Source organism: Acipenser ruthenus, chromosome 13 (assembly GCF_902713425.1).
Source record: "Acipenser ruthenus chromosome 13, fAciRut3.2 maternal haplotype, whole genome shotgun sequence".
Taxonomy (NCBI): domain Eukaryota; kingdom Metazoa; phylum Chordata; class Actinopteri; order Acipenseriformes; family Acipenseridae; genus Acipenser; species Acipenser ruthenus.
This window is the reverse complement of record NC_081201.1, coordinates 22,234,614-22,251,474: the sequence shown is the minus strand read 5'-3', so window position 1 is coordinate 22,251,474 and position 16,861 is coordinate 22,234,614. Positions and strand designations below refer to the sequence as shown.

Below are 16,861 nucleotides of genomic sequence, written 5' to 3'. Positions count from 1 at the left end.
GAATTGTATGTAAAAATAATGTGTAAAAAAGTAGTGATATCTTGTAACAATTGTAAGTCGTCCTGGATAAGGGAGTCTGCTAAGAAATAAAGAATAAAATAATAATCCTACAGAGATGTTGGTTCAAAACAGGGCACTGTGTATTTTGTAACAAATCTTCCATCAGCTACTGTATCTTCTGTAGGTGAGATGTAATTGTCTCCCCAACTATAAAGCATCGCAGTGTTGGAAAACATAATGATTCAAATACAGTAATAATCTGCTCCCAAGAGGATGTTCACAGTATGTTCAATGAACTTGAATCTTGAGTCACAAATAGTTAGTCCCTTTAATTCAGGATTCACTGTATTTATTTCATTACGAGAATAATGACAGACTTTCAAAGAAGAGGACAATAAGCCTTCCTTGGATGTATAACCAGACTGGATTTAAGGCATTTTGAATGCTTCACCAATGCAGCACTGTAACTGTTTGGTGGTGTGGCACAGATACTCCATGTTACCTTATCTTTTTCACATTTTGTTTAACGTTCCAACAGCTTTCTGTCAATTCCATAGTCCTGTTTTTCTACAGGGATTTCTACAGCAGTATCTGTACAACAGGAGCAATCAGTCACCATTGCAAAAACTTCCTTTAAAAATGAAGTCACACCCAGTTCTGCATTAGTAAATTGATAATTTTTGAGACTATGATCTTTTCCATGTATTTTAAAGAGTACAGACAGTACAGTACTGTATTTAGTAAGCAAGGGGTTTGTAAGCCCCAGTCAGGCTCCAGTCTTTGAGCATTTATTCATATGTCCACTTTTTGGAGGGCAGTGATTATGTCTACACATCTGTTGATGCTGCTTATTATTATTATTATTATTATTATTAATTATTATTATTATTTATTTCTTAGACGCCCTTATCCAGGGTGACTTAATTGTTACAAGATATCACATTAATTTTACATACAATTACATTTATTTTTTTACACATTTATTTTTACATGCAATTACCCATTTATACAGTTGGGTTTTTACTGGAGCAATCTAGGTAAAGTACCTTGCTCAAGGGTACAGCAGCAGTGTCCCCCACCTGGGATTGAACCCACGACCCTCCAGTCAAGAGTCCAGAGCCCTAACCACTACTCCACACTGCTGCTAATAAAATGTTCTATATGGTTAAGGGATTAATCCAATAGAGATGACCACAGAAAGCCACAATCTGGTTGATCAGTCTATGACATGGATTTTTCTTACTGTTGATCTCAAACTTCAAATACCAGCTTGAGATGCAAAGCAAGACAATTCAATATGGCATAGATCAATCAACCAGAGTACAATTTATTATACTTGGAGCGTCCGTAGCTGGCTACTTAAAGTAATGATTTACAATGAAGATATTTTTGGCCAAATTTTCAAATAATTTCTCCAGTTTTTAATGTTATCGTATTTTCTCAGAAAGAGAAAAGCCAGAGTGAATGATATAAATCCAAGAGAATTTGAATTACATAACTTAGTGGTTTGGTTTTAGTTTTGCAACATTAACAGCTGTTAACGGAGATCTGGAGTACAGTAAACAATTTGAAGATGTATTTGTTTAAATCAAGATGTTGCAGTTGTGGATACACTTTTTTAGAAGTACATCTCGCATTTCCATTGTCTTGTCTTGCAGTTGATAGGAGGGTTTATCCTTGCCATTGGGATCTATGCGGAGGTTGAAAGGCAGAAGTACAAGACCCTCGAGGGGGCTTTCCTAGCTCCAGCCATCCTCTTGATCGTGCTGGGCATCATCATGTTCATAGTGTCCTTCATCGGGGTCCTGTCTTCACTGCGGGACAACCTGTGCCTTCTTCAGGTGGTGAGTAACGGCTTCCATTTACATTGATATCTACCAAATGAATGATGTAGCCCTTATAAAAGTTTACCATGGTATTTTTGCCGTTTTACCATACTTCTACCATGGTTATCCTATGCATTTACTATAGTTTACACTAGTTTGCCATGTTTATGAATGTTTTATCATGCCTTGCTGTTTACAATGCTTACCTATGCTTTACTATGCTTTATTACACTTTGCTGTGCATTTACTATGGGAAACTTTTATAAGGCTAAGTGGCTGGTTGTGGGTCCCTTGATTTACTTGTAGGCTAAATTTAATGTCATGGTTTAAATGCATTGTTCTGGATCAAGTCCACCTAACTATGCTGCACATATACAGTGATGCTGATGACTACTTTCAAGACAATGCAACTACCCACCATGCCAGAATTGTGTGCTAAGGATATGAGGAGCATGACAGAGACTTTAGGCGTCTTCCATTCCAGAGCCTCCACAATCCCCAGATCTCAATCCAGTTGAGCATATTTAGGATGAATGTGAATAAAACATACGTCATCACCATCCTCTGCCTACTTCTATGCACCAATTGTGTGGAATATTAATGACTGAATTGATTAACAACCTTCGAGACACCTTCCAAAGCTGGGAGTTTTTTCTTTTCAATGTGTTTTTGTCAGTGCTTTCTTTAGCACTTCAATCATCTGATTGCCGTCACATTTCCACATGTACTCCCTGACCTACCAGGAAATGCTCTTGTGGTAACTGGGCACTTGAACACACATGTAAAGACTAGATATTCTTGATGAGAGTGAAGTGAACTTTGAATGTTTACCAGGCTTCCTTCCCTCATTATATGCATTATAAATGGCCACATCTGGGTTTAACTTTGCAATACCAGTCAGCTGTTTTACTTGAATGAATGCTAGATAAATTCCAAAATGAGATCCTGTGACAAAGAACATATTCCCTCAATGGCATTCAATATGAGAAGGTTATTTGAAGCAAAATCTCTCTACCCTTGTTGAATAAATCAAGATATTTAATACGCAAGGTGTTTGAAAAGAGTCAATAACCCTAGCATATAATGATCATATACTTGTAATTAAATGTATAAAAGGCCATTGAATATCACTATTGGACAACAGGATTAAACACCACAGTTGTGGGTAACCCAACAGAATTGACCAAGATAGTGCCAATTGTGTCATCCTAAGCCACCTCTTTAGAGGTCTACTGTGTTGAAAGTGTATATTATGTTGAAACTGAATCTCTAAACTCGGTGACTACTGTAACAGGCATTTACACCCACATGTAAGCCACAGTCACAGAAATACTGGTCAATAATTCTTATTTATACATATTTTTGTACAGTTACTGCTTCCTTGTGTTAATCCTCAAATTGCCACAGTTGCTGGTCTTGTAGGAAGCAGATATCTTGGCTGCTGAACAATAGCTAAGTACCCATTTAGACTAAGCATGGGGCATTTCTGGGCACACATCATTGGTTAAGTAGTGCTGGGATCTCTTTGTCTGGAAACAGATTTTTTTTTTAAGGAGTTTATTGAAAGGGACCCAATATATTAGTGTATGGAAAAAAATAAATACACATTGTTAGATTCCTAGAAAACCAGTCTAGGTGTTTTGTAATTTACTGGGGTTGCTCATTGCTATATGCCATTGGTTTAGCAGAATTACATTTTCAATGATTGCTGTTGTCAAAAGTGCACTTCTTAAAAACCCAATATTGAACCTAAGCTAGAAAATTGTATATTGGGGGGTAAAACAAAAACTGGGGCGACAAGAATTCACAGGAGTCTAGTCTTTGCTGTCACCTACGATTTTATGTGCATTTATAAGACCTTTCACATCTTATTTTGGGTTTTACTGCTGCTCAAGGCCCTGATTTGGGAGTGTGTATTGGTCCTGAGATACTAAAGGAGTGTCTGTCATTCTACACCCCAAGTTGTTCATTGCGGTTCCTGACGTTTGTCTTCTCACAGTTGCGTTATTTTAAACTCTGCTAGTACTGTAAAAGCCTATTTTAAAGATATAGTACATTTTAGCAAAGAAGTGTACATGTTCATAACTTAATAAATGTACAGCAATGGCTGATGTCTGAGTTTAGATAATGGTGGGCGCAACAAAAGGTTGACCAGACTCTCGGGGCTCTAGAGAATGAGCTGTGAATATAAAGTAGGCTGAAAGATTTGAATCCATTTAGCCTTGAACAAATAATTAGGGGGGGTATGATTTAAAGTCTTTAGAAGCTGACAAAGTTAACCTTACCCAATATTGTTAAGCTCATCACAGAAACCAGGGCCCAAGGACACAGTTGGAAAATAACTGGAGATAAACTTTACACAGAGAGTGGTGAGGGTATGGAAAGTCTTGATCAATCAGCTACCAGGAACCAGGCAAGCATAGTATAGATAGGCTGAATGGCTACCTCCTTGTTTTTATAAAAAAAAATATTTATGTTTTTTTTTTAAATATGTTCTTATGTTCCAGTCACCTACCCCAGGATTCAGTTAAAATGATGGTGCTACTATCTTTCCAGGGCTTTTTGTGAGCTTTTTGGTCAGAACAACTTCTATACATCATGAGTGAGTTTGGTGGATTCAACTTAGCTTCAGTGGACAGCAGATGTAAGTTCAGTTCTAGACATCTGAGGCACTTCAGACAATCCTGCCAATATTCCCTTATACTCGGACGCAGACGTTCGCCATCCTATAAAAATAATATTCACATCTGCTGCATTTTGAACACCTCACATCCACGAAACCGGATACAGAGTTTATATCTGCAAGGTTAGAAACACTGTGGGCAAAATGGGTTGATGCCCTTGACCTGGATGCCATATTTGTTCTTCTGATGTGATTCTACACACTATTCTGTGAATGTTGGTCATGGTTACATTCAAGAGGTAACAACCTGATTTTAAATAAATAAAGATAATCGCTCAAATACTATCATTTTGTCAAGTTGCACAAAACCAGCACTACAGTTATAGAAAATATGCAACAATTTAAGTCAATTTTGTTGACTTAAAGAATTTGATATGATTTGGTACAGGTTAAGAGTGTAATCTATGTCTGAGCTGGAATTAAGTGTAGCTTTTGAGTTTTAGAAAATGGGAGACCAGTGATGTTAAAATGAAACCAATGTGTATTTCAACATAATATAGCCATTTTTGGTTATTTTTTCAAACATGAAAAGATGAATGTCAAATCAAAGTACAGGAACATAATCAGGATGTGACAAGGTATCATAAGCCTACGAGTCGTTTTTGGACAGCGGTTTGAAAATGCAGGTCTGTGTCCGTTTCGTTCAGTGGAGCCTGGAGGCTGAGCTGTACTGAGGTTTAAAAAGTCGTTTGTGATTGCAAGATATACGGATTCTGTATTTAGTCAGTATGTCAAAGTATATCCACTTGGAACTGGTATAGAATACGTGGGGCAGTCTGTTCTACTGTTATATAAAAATACTAGTTTTGAAGTAACTAGAGGAACCAGCCCTTTTTGTAAAACAAATATATAGGTATTTTATTAGGAAAAGTGCGTAAAGAATGCAGGGCATCATCTCCCCAAATTACACCATGCTGAATATCCTCTATTCCCCCCCCCCCCCCCCCCCCCAAATAAAACACATCTTTCAGTTTTTCTGACAACATAATATACAGTGTGCATGCATCCAGTGTGCAGAATCCCATCACTGATTTAATGCCATTGCACTCCACCCAAAACAAAATAGCTATATTAGAATTAGTTAAACAGTCTTCTTCAGAATTAGTTTGTGTTAATATAATGTTTATAGATAGGTTTTCGTGATTTATCCCCCACAGGTGATGCAATTTCTGTATGTCTTGTACATAAGAACATTAAAGAATTACGGTCTGCTTGTCTTGTAGCTGATTGATCTCGGAGTTGAAGCTTAAAGCAACATTAGGTAACCTATTCCATACCCTCACCACTGATTGAAAGTGTGTCTCCTTCCCTCTGTCCTAAGTCTGTCTCCACTTAATTTCCAGCTGTGTCCACTGGTCCTGGTTTCTGTACTGCCAGGCTAAATAGATTCAGTTCTTCAGACTGTCTTCATAGCTTAGTCCTTTTAGACCCTGGGATTAGTTTATCAAACTAACCAGTTGTGGTGAAACATGGTTTAGTCATTCTTTAGTATAAGTTAGAGTATCAGAATCTGTGAAAATGAGAATAATAAAAAAAATCTTAATTCTTAGAAGGTAGTTATTAGGAGAAGTGGAAAACCGGTCGTGTAGTATAGGCAGCAGTCCAGATAAGCTGCGTACGTGCTTTTTTTACACATTAAGAAATCTGAAAAAAAAATATATACATAGCAATTTTTTGCTGCACAGCTTGTCTGCCTCCACTCACACTCACAAGTTTTAACATGTTCACCAAGTTAAGAATTTTAATGTTAAAATATAAGTAACAAAATTAATTTGCAGTCGGTGTGATACCTTGAAAAAAATGCGCTGAGCTGATAAAGAACCTTGTAGAACACACGCGTGGTTGTACAGGAGTTCAAAGTAACATTGCAGTTAAAATGGAAGGCTCTTTTTTTAACGCCTACCCCATTACCATTAAAGATTGCTCAGTATTTATCAAGCATACTTATGACTTCAAGGTAATATTGCATTTTACCCCCTGAAAATACATTTTACTCTCTGTGTTAAAATTAGAGGGTGCGTTACACCCAGACCCAAAAACTTATCTGGAGTGCGGAGTACAGGTTTTATTTTCTTCTTGTGAGGTGCCTAATATGTTTCTGAAGTAGATCACTAACATTAAACTTTCCACTGTTTTTGCTGTTCATTTTATATGCTTGCTGTTCAGGCTCCTAGCAGTGACACTTAGTCATTTACAGCTTGCTTTGAGTCTGATATGATTACTGTGAGTCTCCTTTTGGCTCCAAATCCTTACCTCCACTGTATTTAACCCCCTAATTCCTTTTTGTCAGGTGCTAATTATTTTGTGTTCTAGGATAAGTAATTTTTCAGCCTATTGTATATTGATAGCTCATTCCTTGAAACCTTAGGAGTCTGGCTGACCCTTCACTGGATGTTCCATTATCTAAACTCTGAGACATCAGCCACTACATTCATTAAGTTGTTATGAACCTTTACATCTGCGTCCTAAAATGTACTGTATCCTTAAAATAGGCTTTTACAGTACTAGCAGAGTTTAAAATAACACAGTTGTGAGAAGACAAATGTCAGGAGCTGCAATAAACAACTTGGGGTGTAGAAAGACAGACACTACTTTTAGGATCTCAGGACCAATACACACTTCCAAATCAGGCCCTTCAGCAGCAGCAAAACCCAAATAAGATGTGAAAGGTCTTATAGTATCAGCCTATTTCATAGCTCTGCCATTTTAGCTCTTTCTAGACACTTGCAGAACAAAAATAAATATGCATAATTTTAACAACACAAAAATGCATTGTGCTTAGTTTTAGCAATATTCTTCACACGATATAGAATTTTGTCCATCTGTCTCTTCAGCCTTCCAGGCATAGTGTCTGCTGTAGAACAACAGCAGCAGCTGACTTGCTATTATTACACACTGTACTGCTAGTCTAAACAACATTGACACACACAAACTGCTGGAATGATGGCAACACTACCACACACTCATGCAATCTTAACAACTGACAGGCATATACCAAGAGATTTAAAAAAAAAAAAAATGAATATAGGTACAACTAGTAACCACTGCATTTCATGTAAAAGCTGAGGGCTAAAAATCATACTCTAAAGAAAGAAAACCAAACCAGGGGGAGTGAATGTTAAAAGTACTTAATAAAAATGAAGACATAGAACATTTGGTATTGGAACCAGAAATGACATTGCAAGTTTCTTCATTTAAAGTGTGACTGGTTTAAACTGTGTCAGTGCTATACCCACACTGCACACGATTCTTAAAGATCCAATAGATTTTCTGTTGTACAGTTGTACGGTTCTAGTATCTCATTACTGTAAAACACAAAGGGATTTATAATTTATGCCAAACCTGTAGCAAAACGGTGAAACAACCACCTTTTTGAGCCTGCCATTTGATATATCTTTTAATGAATGTTGCCCAGTTAACATAATTATTATACATAAATATAAATATGGGCTGTCAAGTGATTAAAAATAATAATAATAATCGTGATTTAATCTTGATATTTTAAATAATGCATGTCTTCTTTTTTTTTTCGCTTCAGTTTCTGTATACTCTCACAATTTGCCTGATTCTTGAACTTTTGGGTGGCGTTTTGGCTCTTGTCTTCAAAAACCAGGTAAGCTCTCTCCTACATGTGGCAGGCATCCATTGTCTTAATGTTTTAATAAATGTGTGCTAATTTAGAGTATAGTGTGTTCTCTCTATTGTACAGCAGGTGTCCCAGTAGCATACAGAGACAGGACATGTTTGAGAGCCCTTTGGCGGCACAGGGGTGCTTTTAACTTTTAAACAGTCACCAGGATGTCATGGCTGCAACAAGCTGCCTTTCAACTTTGTAAGCAATTGCAAGTGATAAACTAAAATAAAGGGGCTGTAATCGGGCTGAATATTTCTTACCAATGTACTATAACAAATACAATTCGTGTAAGACTGGTATTCCAACTCAAATGTTCTGGTGTTTTGTAGCTGCCAAATACTTACCTTCACTATATGAACTTTTAATGAACAGTTTTGAAAGAAACATATGATATCACAAACAAATATTTCATTTTTAAAATATGACACCTAGTACTATACTAGGTATAAGAAAGTGTGCTACCCTGGCCTGCCAGGGAATCTGTCAAGCATCTTACTGGCTGCTAAGAGTGTGGAACATTTGAGACCTATATACAGTAGTGCATGGTCAACTGGAATCCCTTGATTGCAGCCCTACTATCAATGTTATTCCTTAAAACATATTGACTGAGCTTTCCTTTTAAGACTCTCTGCTAAAACAAATGTTAAATACTGACTATATGCTGTTCTTATGGCATACCCTAAAACAGTTACAAGCTTTCATCATAAAAATTGGGACAGGTTGTTTTTTTCCCATGCCAGTATCTCGGATGTCTGCAGCTCTGCTCATTGTTCGGGAATGCCTTGAATATACAGAGTTCTAACAGTGCTTACCTCCCTGGACACAACTCAAGAGGCCGTGAGAGCAGTCGTACAGTGTCCTGACTTGCAACTTCCAGAAAAAAAAAAAACAATTGCCTTACTCAGCAGTCACATACACAATCTGCCACAAAAATTGCACAATGCAAGTCAAATGGTCAACTCCTTTAGTCAGCAATGTGTGCAAATGTATGTGGTCACTTGAGGTTTCATGTGATTGACAATATATATATATATATATATATACTGTAAGCTGGGGGAGAGTTATGTGCTACTTTTCTGTCTGACGCTGAAGGATATCTGACTTTGTAAGGTCTATGACAGTGGATGGCCTTGCCATCGGCTTGTTCCTCAGCACAGTTGCTGCATTTAGCAGCATCTTCATTAAGACGGTCTTTACTTTTCTGGAATGGCTGCGTTTGTAGAAAAACATAACTGGAAAGCACAGCTCCAGGTGGAAGCGGATCAAGCCTGCAGATGTATGCAATGTATTGTTATATATGAGTTTACATGCCCCAATTGAAATTTTATAATGTCTCTATTTCTCAAAAACAAAGAATTTTAGGACAAATCTTTTGTAGCAAAGGTGTGGTATGTGTGTGTGTGTGTATGTATGTATGTATATATATATATATATATATATATATATATATATATGGGCTGTCAAGTGATTAAAAATAATAATAATAATCGTGATTTAATCTTGAGATTTAAAACATGTAATCTCAGTTAATCTTGGTAATAATAATAATATCATCCAAAAAACAACCAAGCAGAAAAACCCTGTGTGACAGGATGGACCGAGGTTTGAGACTCAGAGACAGTTTTAAAGTTCAAAAATAAAGTTTTTAATAGACAAAAATACAAAATAAACCAGCACAAGGGCCAAACAAAAAAAGGTTTTAAACACAAAATACACACAATGCAAAAAGCAAAACTTACAAAAATAAAGATTTCCAGGCTGGGCGTTGCCTTCACTGGAACCAAAAACTTACAAAGACACAGCACAAACAAAACACTCCTCTTCTGGAACTCTCCTTCAACTCCCTCCTAGCCAGGGCCTCTCCCCTGGCTTTTATCCCCTGTGGCTGGAGCCCAATTAATCAATAATTGCTAATTAGTCAATTAGGGCTCCAGCCACATTCTCACATTTTTTCCTGGCAGGGAGGAATTTTAACCCCCTCCCTGCCAGTCCCAACCATGATCATAAAGACGGGGCAGTACCCCGTCACACCCTGTTTTCCTATTTCTGGATTCTTTATAGTTTTATATTTATTTACAATCCAGCATTGTTGTAAAATTGTTTGAATCGACTGCTAAATCACACCGGAGCCAGTTTATTACTCGCCTTACTGCATTTACAATTATCAGTTTCCTTTACTCATAAACCGATGTTTTTCAATTACATTTAATAATTTAAAAATATCTTAATAACTTGATATTACCTAAAACAAAACATTCGCTGAGTAACGGTTATATCCTCCATAATTGTAAATTAATATAATTAAAAAATAAATGTGGTTGTTGAAATAAAACAAATCTACAATGTTAATGGGTCTGCAGTCAGTGGCTATCCAACAGCACTGGTTATAGTATCATACATAGCTTTATTAATGGGTTTGCAGAGATCCTGAATTTCCAAGAGTACTCTATCGAAACTGACAGGTTTCATTTGTTGTATTTTTGTCTGTAGCAGAAAAACTACTAGAAAGTAAATTAAGAAGTGAAAGCATGTTTAGCATGCAGGTGTTACAGCAGACTAGATGCATTCTGTGATACTGGAACTCACTTTGATAGTAGATACAAGTAACCCTCTTTCTATCCAATGAACCATCCGAATGTTTTTAAAAAATAAACTTCCCATTCACAAGTCCTTCAGTTTGAGTACTTTGCTACATAATGCAGTTCCGTGATGATGTCTTGTGTTCCGACGATGACTACACTCATTCAATCCTGGCGTGCACTAAAATGGTGCCGCAGGAAATTAATTACGGTATGCTAAGAGGCACAAAACAGGAGTACGATTAACGTATGTTATAAAAATGTAGCTCCCAAAACAATTAATGTGTTTAATCCCAGAAGTTAACTGCGATTTAATTGACAGTCCTATATATATATATATATATATATAATTATACAGTACTGTACAAAAGTTTTAGGCAGGTGTGAAAAAATGCTGTAAAGTAAGAATGCTTTCAAAAATAGACATGTTAATAGATTATATTTATCAATTAACTAAATGCAAAATGAGTGAACAGAAGAAAAATCTAAATCAAATCCAGGGACCTGGCATATAGTCAGGTGTATGATTAAACAATTATACCAAACAGGTGCTAATGATCATCAATTCAGTATGTAGGTTGAAACACAATCAACTGAAACAGAAACAGCTGTGTAGGAGGAATAAAACCGGGTGAGGAACAGCCAAACTCAGCTAACAAGGTGAGGTTGCTGAAGACAGTTTACTGTCAAAAGTCATACACCATGGCAAGACTGAGCACAGCAACAAGACACAAGGTAGTTATACTGCATCAGCAAGGTCTCTCCCAGGCTGAAATTTCAAGGCAGACAGGGGTTTCCAGATGTGCTGTCCAAGCTCTTTTGAAGAAGCACAAAGAAACTGGCAACGTTGAGGACCGTAGACGCAGTGGTCGGCCAAGGAAACTTACTGCAGCAGATGAAAGACACATCATGCTTACTTCCCTTTGCAATCGGAAGATGTCCAGCAGTGCCATCAGCTCAGAATTGGCAGAAAACAGTGGGACCCTGGTACACCCATCTACTGTCCGGAGAAGTCTGGTCAGAAGTGGCCTTCGTGGAAGACTTGCGGCCAAAAAGCCATACCTCCGACGTGGAAACAAGGCCAAGCGACTCAACTATGCATGAAAACACAGGAACTGGGGTGCAGAAAAATGGCAGCAGGTGCTCTGGACTGATGAGTCAAAATTTGAAATATTTGGCTGTAGCAGAAGGCAGTTTGTTCGCCAAAGGGCTGGAGAGCGGTACACAAATGAGTGTCTGCAGGCAACAGTGAAGCATGGTGGAGGTTCCTTGCAAGTTTGGGGCTGCATTTCTGCAAATGGAGTTGGGGATTTGGTCAGAATTAATGGTCTCCTCAATGCTGAGAAGTACAGGCAGATACTTATCCATCATGCAATACCATCAGGGAGGCATCTGATTGGCCCCAAATTTATTCTGCAGCATGACAACGACCCCAAACATACAGCGAAAGTCACTAAGAACTATCTTCAGCTTAAAGAAGAACAAGGGGTCCTGGAAGTGATGGTATGGCCCCCACAGAGCCCTGATCTCAACATCATTGAGTCTGTCTGGGATTACATGAAGAGAGAGAAGCAACTGAGGCTGCCTAAATCCACAGAAGAACTGTGGTTAGTTCTCCAAGATGTTTGGGCCAATCTACCTGCCGAGTTCCTTCAAAAACTGTGTGCAAGTGTACCTAGAAGAATTGATGCTGTTTTGAAGGCGAAGGGTGGTCACACCAAATATTGATTTGATGTAGATTTTTCTTCTGTTCACTCACTTTGCATTTAGTTAATTGATAAATGTAAACTATTAACATGTCTATTTTTGAAAGCATTCTTACTTTACAGCATTTTTTCACACCTGTATATAATATATATATATTATATATATACACTGTATGTGTGTGTATATAATATATGCACACCACACACTTTTGTTTACACTTGAATAATGCACCATCATCTACGCATAGTGGTCTGATAAGGTAATTCTCTAATTGTCTTGTTGTCTTGGCCAGTAAGTAATTGTGTGTAAGTATGAAAAAAAACATGAATCTACTAAAAATGCATCAAGACTAGCTATGTGCTTTCTAAAAACCTCCTGCTCTTTGCCCATTTTTTCAGTTGGCTTAAAATATTTTTTTCAGAGAATCACTCAATTCATATAAAATTGACCCTCCCAGTCATTCTGCATTGTTGGTTAAAAAGTGCCATGGCATGAAAGACACTATACATTGAAGTTGATAACATGTTAGAGTAAACCCCTATAGAGATCCTACTTTTCACCTGAGCATATACAGCTACAACCTTACGGCGCTTATTAAAAGCTGTCTTTTAAAGCGGTATTGACTGTGAAGCGGATTAGAGTGCTGCTGTGCAATATCTTATGTCCTTTATTCCATAATAAATATTTAGTGGCAATAAATAATAGATTAACAGCTAAGCACGTTATCAAGAGCTTATCTTGCAGAAGTGCTGTATTTTCTCTTGCAGACGTTTGTTTGTTTGTTTGTTTGTTTGTTTGTTTGTTTTCTCCACTCCTTTTGATTTCCGACCTCACGGATATGAGTTGGCATAGATTACAGTAAACACGCTGAGACATCCCTCCTTTTGGTTCTCCGGACTGGCTCATTTTAACCACTCTGGGATTGGATTTCTGATTTCTGCTTGTTTTCTACAGCTGTTAAAGATCTGGTCAGTAGTAACCAAGTGTTTGAAATACTCCACTGGGAATTGTCTTTTCCTTTCTAAAGACCAATGGCATGTTGTCAAAGCCTTTACTCTAGTCTGTAATTTACAAAAAGGTGATGGAAAACCTAGAACCAAACAACTCCAGTAATAAAAGTGTCTTTTTTAGCAATCTTAAGTTTTTTTATCAATTAGGAACATTTCAGTTAGAATGTTCTCCTTTTTAAGTAATATCAAAGAAATTTCGCATGTGATTAATTTATATTTAGAAATATAAAAAAGAATGTGCTGAGAGAAAGAGGCAGAAGGGTATAGTATTCTATTCACATTACATAAATCAAACCCTGGAAGAAGGGATGTTGCACTTTCTAGATCCAAGGTTTCACAGCGTTATATGAACTGTAAACTGCAACTTGGAACAAATGAACCTCACCGCATTACAAGCACCCAAGGGAAAATCTGCCCCTGTCCAAACAGCTGCGTCTCGGATTCCAAGCTGTATAAAATATGATTGTGTACAGGGATTCATTGAACAGGAACTAATACATCAATTAAATCACTTTTTGAGGGCATTGTAGTGCTTTGATTCTTTCTGGCTAAGACTGGCACACAGGTGTTAATTAGTCCATTTATTAATCAGACTTTGGGGGGGATTGAATTCCAGCAGGTCTTTCATTTAGGCTGGGACAGCATGAACCCCAGCAGGAAATCTCTGCTAATGAATAGATAATCATCCGTTCTTCAAATATACACTTAATGAGCACACCATCTCGCAAGAGCAATGCTGGGGGGCTTGTTGCTCTTTTAACCCCACTCAGATCCTTAACAAAACTTCTTGGTATAGATAATTGTTCTATCAAGCTATTTATATTTACATGTTTGGTCTTTTTTTTTCTTGTGAAAAATTGCAAATATTTCTAGTAATGCAGTAAGCATATCAAAACAGGAAAAAATAAACAAATACAGGCCTGAAGCCATGCTTGATCTGGTCTTTGTCAGTTTGTCTTGCTCATATCGGGAAAACACAAACTTTGAGCATTTCAGTAGTCTGGGCACATGTTCCTAATCAGTTCAAGTGTGCATACGCTGCTGCTGATGATGACAAGTTGCTCTTTCAACAGTTGTTAAATGTCAGTAGGTCTTCTAAAGATGCCCTTTTGAGAAGAAAAAAAGAAAACTGATATAGCTGTCAAGCAAGCTATATGCCACAACTCTATGGCAACCCATAATAACAGGAATAATTTCACACAGTTTGAGCTTTGAGATCCTCTAGTCCAGACTGCACGGAATAATAGAAATAATAATAGACACATCCAACACACAAAGTATTCACTTATAATAGTTTAACCCATTCAGTGCAAATAATTATGTATTGTTGTTGGCAGAGGTCTGTTTCCTCAAGCCAGTGGTTGAGAGCATATCATAGTGTTTAAAAAGTTTTAGTAGTTTCAACCCATGTGCTTTCTTTGGGTAGTCTGTCTAAATGTGTAAGGTCAGGTGATCTCTGCCAAAGTTATCTGTAGTGACCCTAAAGCCCTAAAAAACAGATCTGTGAAATGGGATCTGTCCACAACTTGTCATGCCATTATTGGAAACATTTGAGAAACGAAAACTGATTTTTAACCGAAAATTATACTGGAGGTGCAATTGGCAACACATTTCCTGATTTGAATATCCAGACGGGAAATAATCCACACATTTCGATGCATTGAAAACACTTTATTATTAAGTAGCAAAAAGCAAAACAAAGTTTACCATAGTTTACAATGGTGTTTAATGTGTCCTTCAATACTTACCTGGGCTTTTAAGTGTTAAATGTGCTTTACAGCACTTTCAATTTGCTTTAAATACACTTTTCATGCTTTTACTATGGTCAGCTTTTATAATCGCTCAACTGCAACTGAAAACATGCATGTGCATATTATACATAGTTATACAATATATTAATTTGAAAACTTATTAAAAAGCAATACACAAATCAATGTTCAAATGCCACTGAAAACATGCATGTGCTTGTAATGCATACTGTGTGTGAGATGAGGCTCTGAATAGGGCACCAGGATGATTACTCCTTCAATGATCAATAATCAATGGTGATCCATTAATCAATGAATTGTTCTATCTCTAAATTATTCTGAAATTGTTTTACCTAAACCGGTGTAAAAGGACACATGGCTAATGTCAGTTTTAACGTACAATACTCATTTGTTCCTCATTGCCTTCATAATGGGGAGCTAGTCCAAAACTTGCAGTAAAAAAAACTTGCTTACACACAGACTAGTGTAGTGCATTTAGTTGCATTTGATTTATGTCTGAAAGCAAACAGTATGGACAGGGTGTTTATACAGTAAATACTACAGATCCTGGTCTCAATATTTTAACTGCACAGTATTGATCTTCCCAGCTACCAGAATAATTCATTTTGGTATCGGAAACTACCTCTAGTAGGGCTGGTTAAACTCGCTCCACAATTTTCCTCTTGCATGAGGCAAACCATTTTTTTTCTTTTATTCAATATTTATTTAAGTATTTTCCATATGCACAAGGGTGTACACATGGTTTCTTATCCACATTTAGTATTTTTTTTTATTTTTATTATTGCTTACAAAAATTCCCAATACTGTATAGTTTCAAGTTTGAAATGTGTTTAATCCTAATGATTGAACATTTCAGAAATTAAGCAGAATCTATCATCTGTAGTATTGCCTGGTTTCAGGCAGGTTGCAGTACAGTACATTACATGACAAGCTTAAACTTGATTGCAGTTGTATGAACACAAATGCATTACAATTTTTGTTTTTACTTTTCTTATTGTTTTCCCCCCATATGTACTGTACCATATACCACTGGGTACAGAATGGTGTGGTTGTGAACAGTTTGATTTGTTATGAGATATGGTTTAGGGTAATCATCAGTACACCAAATCCTTGAAAGCATCTGGGTGAAGAACAAGACTGAGTTTAAAGTGGTTGTACGTGTCAAACTGCTTCCATAAGTCTTCCACTCTGTGTACTACTTACGCTATAGGTCTCAAATGCATAGTTTTGAAAGAAATCTATTATTTTTTTTTTTGTTATTGTTTTTTTTAATAGTAAAAACATATTTTCATTTACAAATGTGATGTGAGACACACTGCAGGACTTGCACTTTCATGGTCATTTCACACGGAAATGGAATTTGTCTCCACGCCTTCTGTGCCGCCTGTTCAGTCAGTCTTTAGGGGAAAACAGCTGGTTGGTAACTGACATAGTTTGCAGCCAGTAAGATGCGTGACCCTGAAGGATGTGCAAGCATAACAGATTTCCTGGAAGGGAAATCAAGCAAAATGTAAACTTTGTTTATTTTACCTGGTATATTAAAATGCAATGCCCATTATCATGTTTCTTCCAAAACTGCAAATTTGGGGCTGTGGAAGAATTGCATGACAGGTATGATTTCTGAAGGTACAGCCACTTTAAACCTTTCGTGCA

At 37.1% G+C, this 16,861-nt stretch overlaps 1 protein-coding gene across 1 annotated transcript in view; it reads left to right on the top strand.

Annotated features, from left to right (window-relative positions):
* tspan15 (tetraspanin 15) overlaps positions 1-16,861 on the top strand; it is a 101,682-nt gene that overhangs the window by 14,440 nt on the left and 70,381 nt on the right. Inside the window, exons 2-3 of the mRNA XM_034031312.3 lie at positions 1,659-1,844; positions 8,048-8,122. Coding sequence (XP_033887203.3) covers positions 1,659-1,844; positions 8,048-8,122 — 261 coding nt within the window. The remainder of the gene's footprint in view (positions 1-1,658; positions 1,845-8,047; positions 8,123-16,861) is intronic.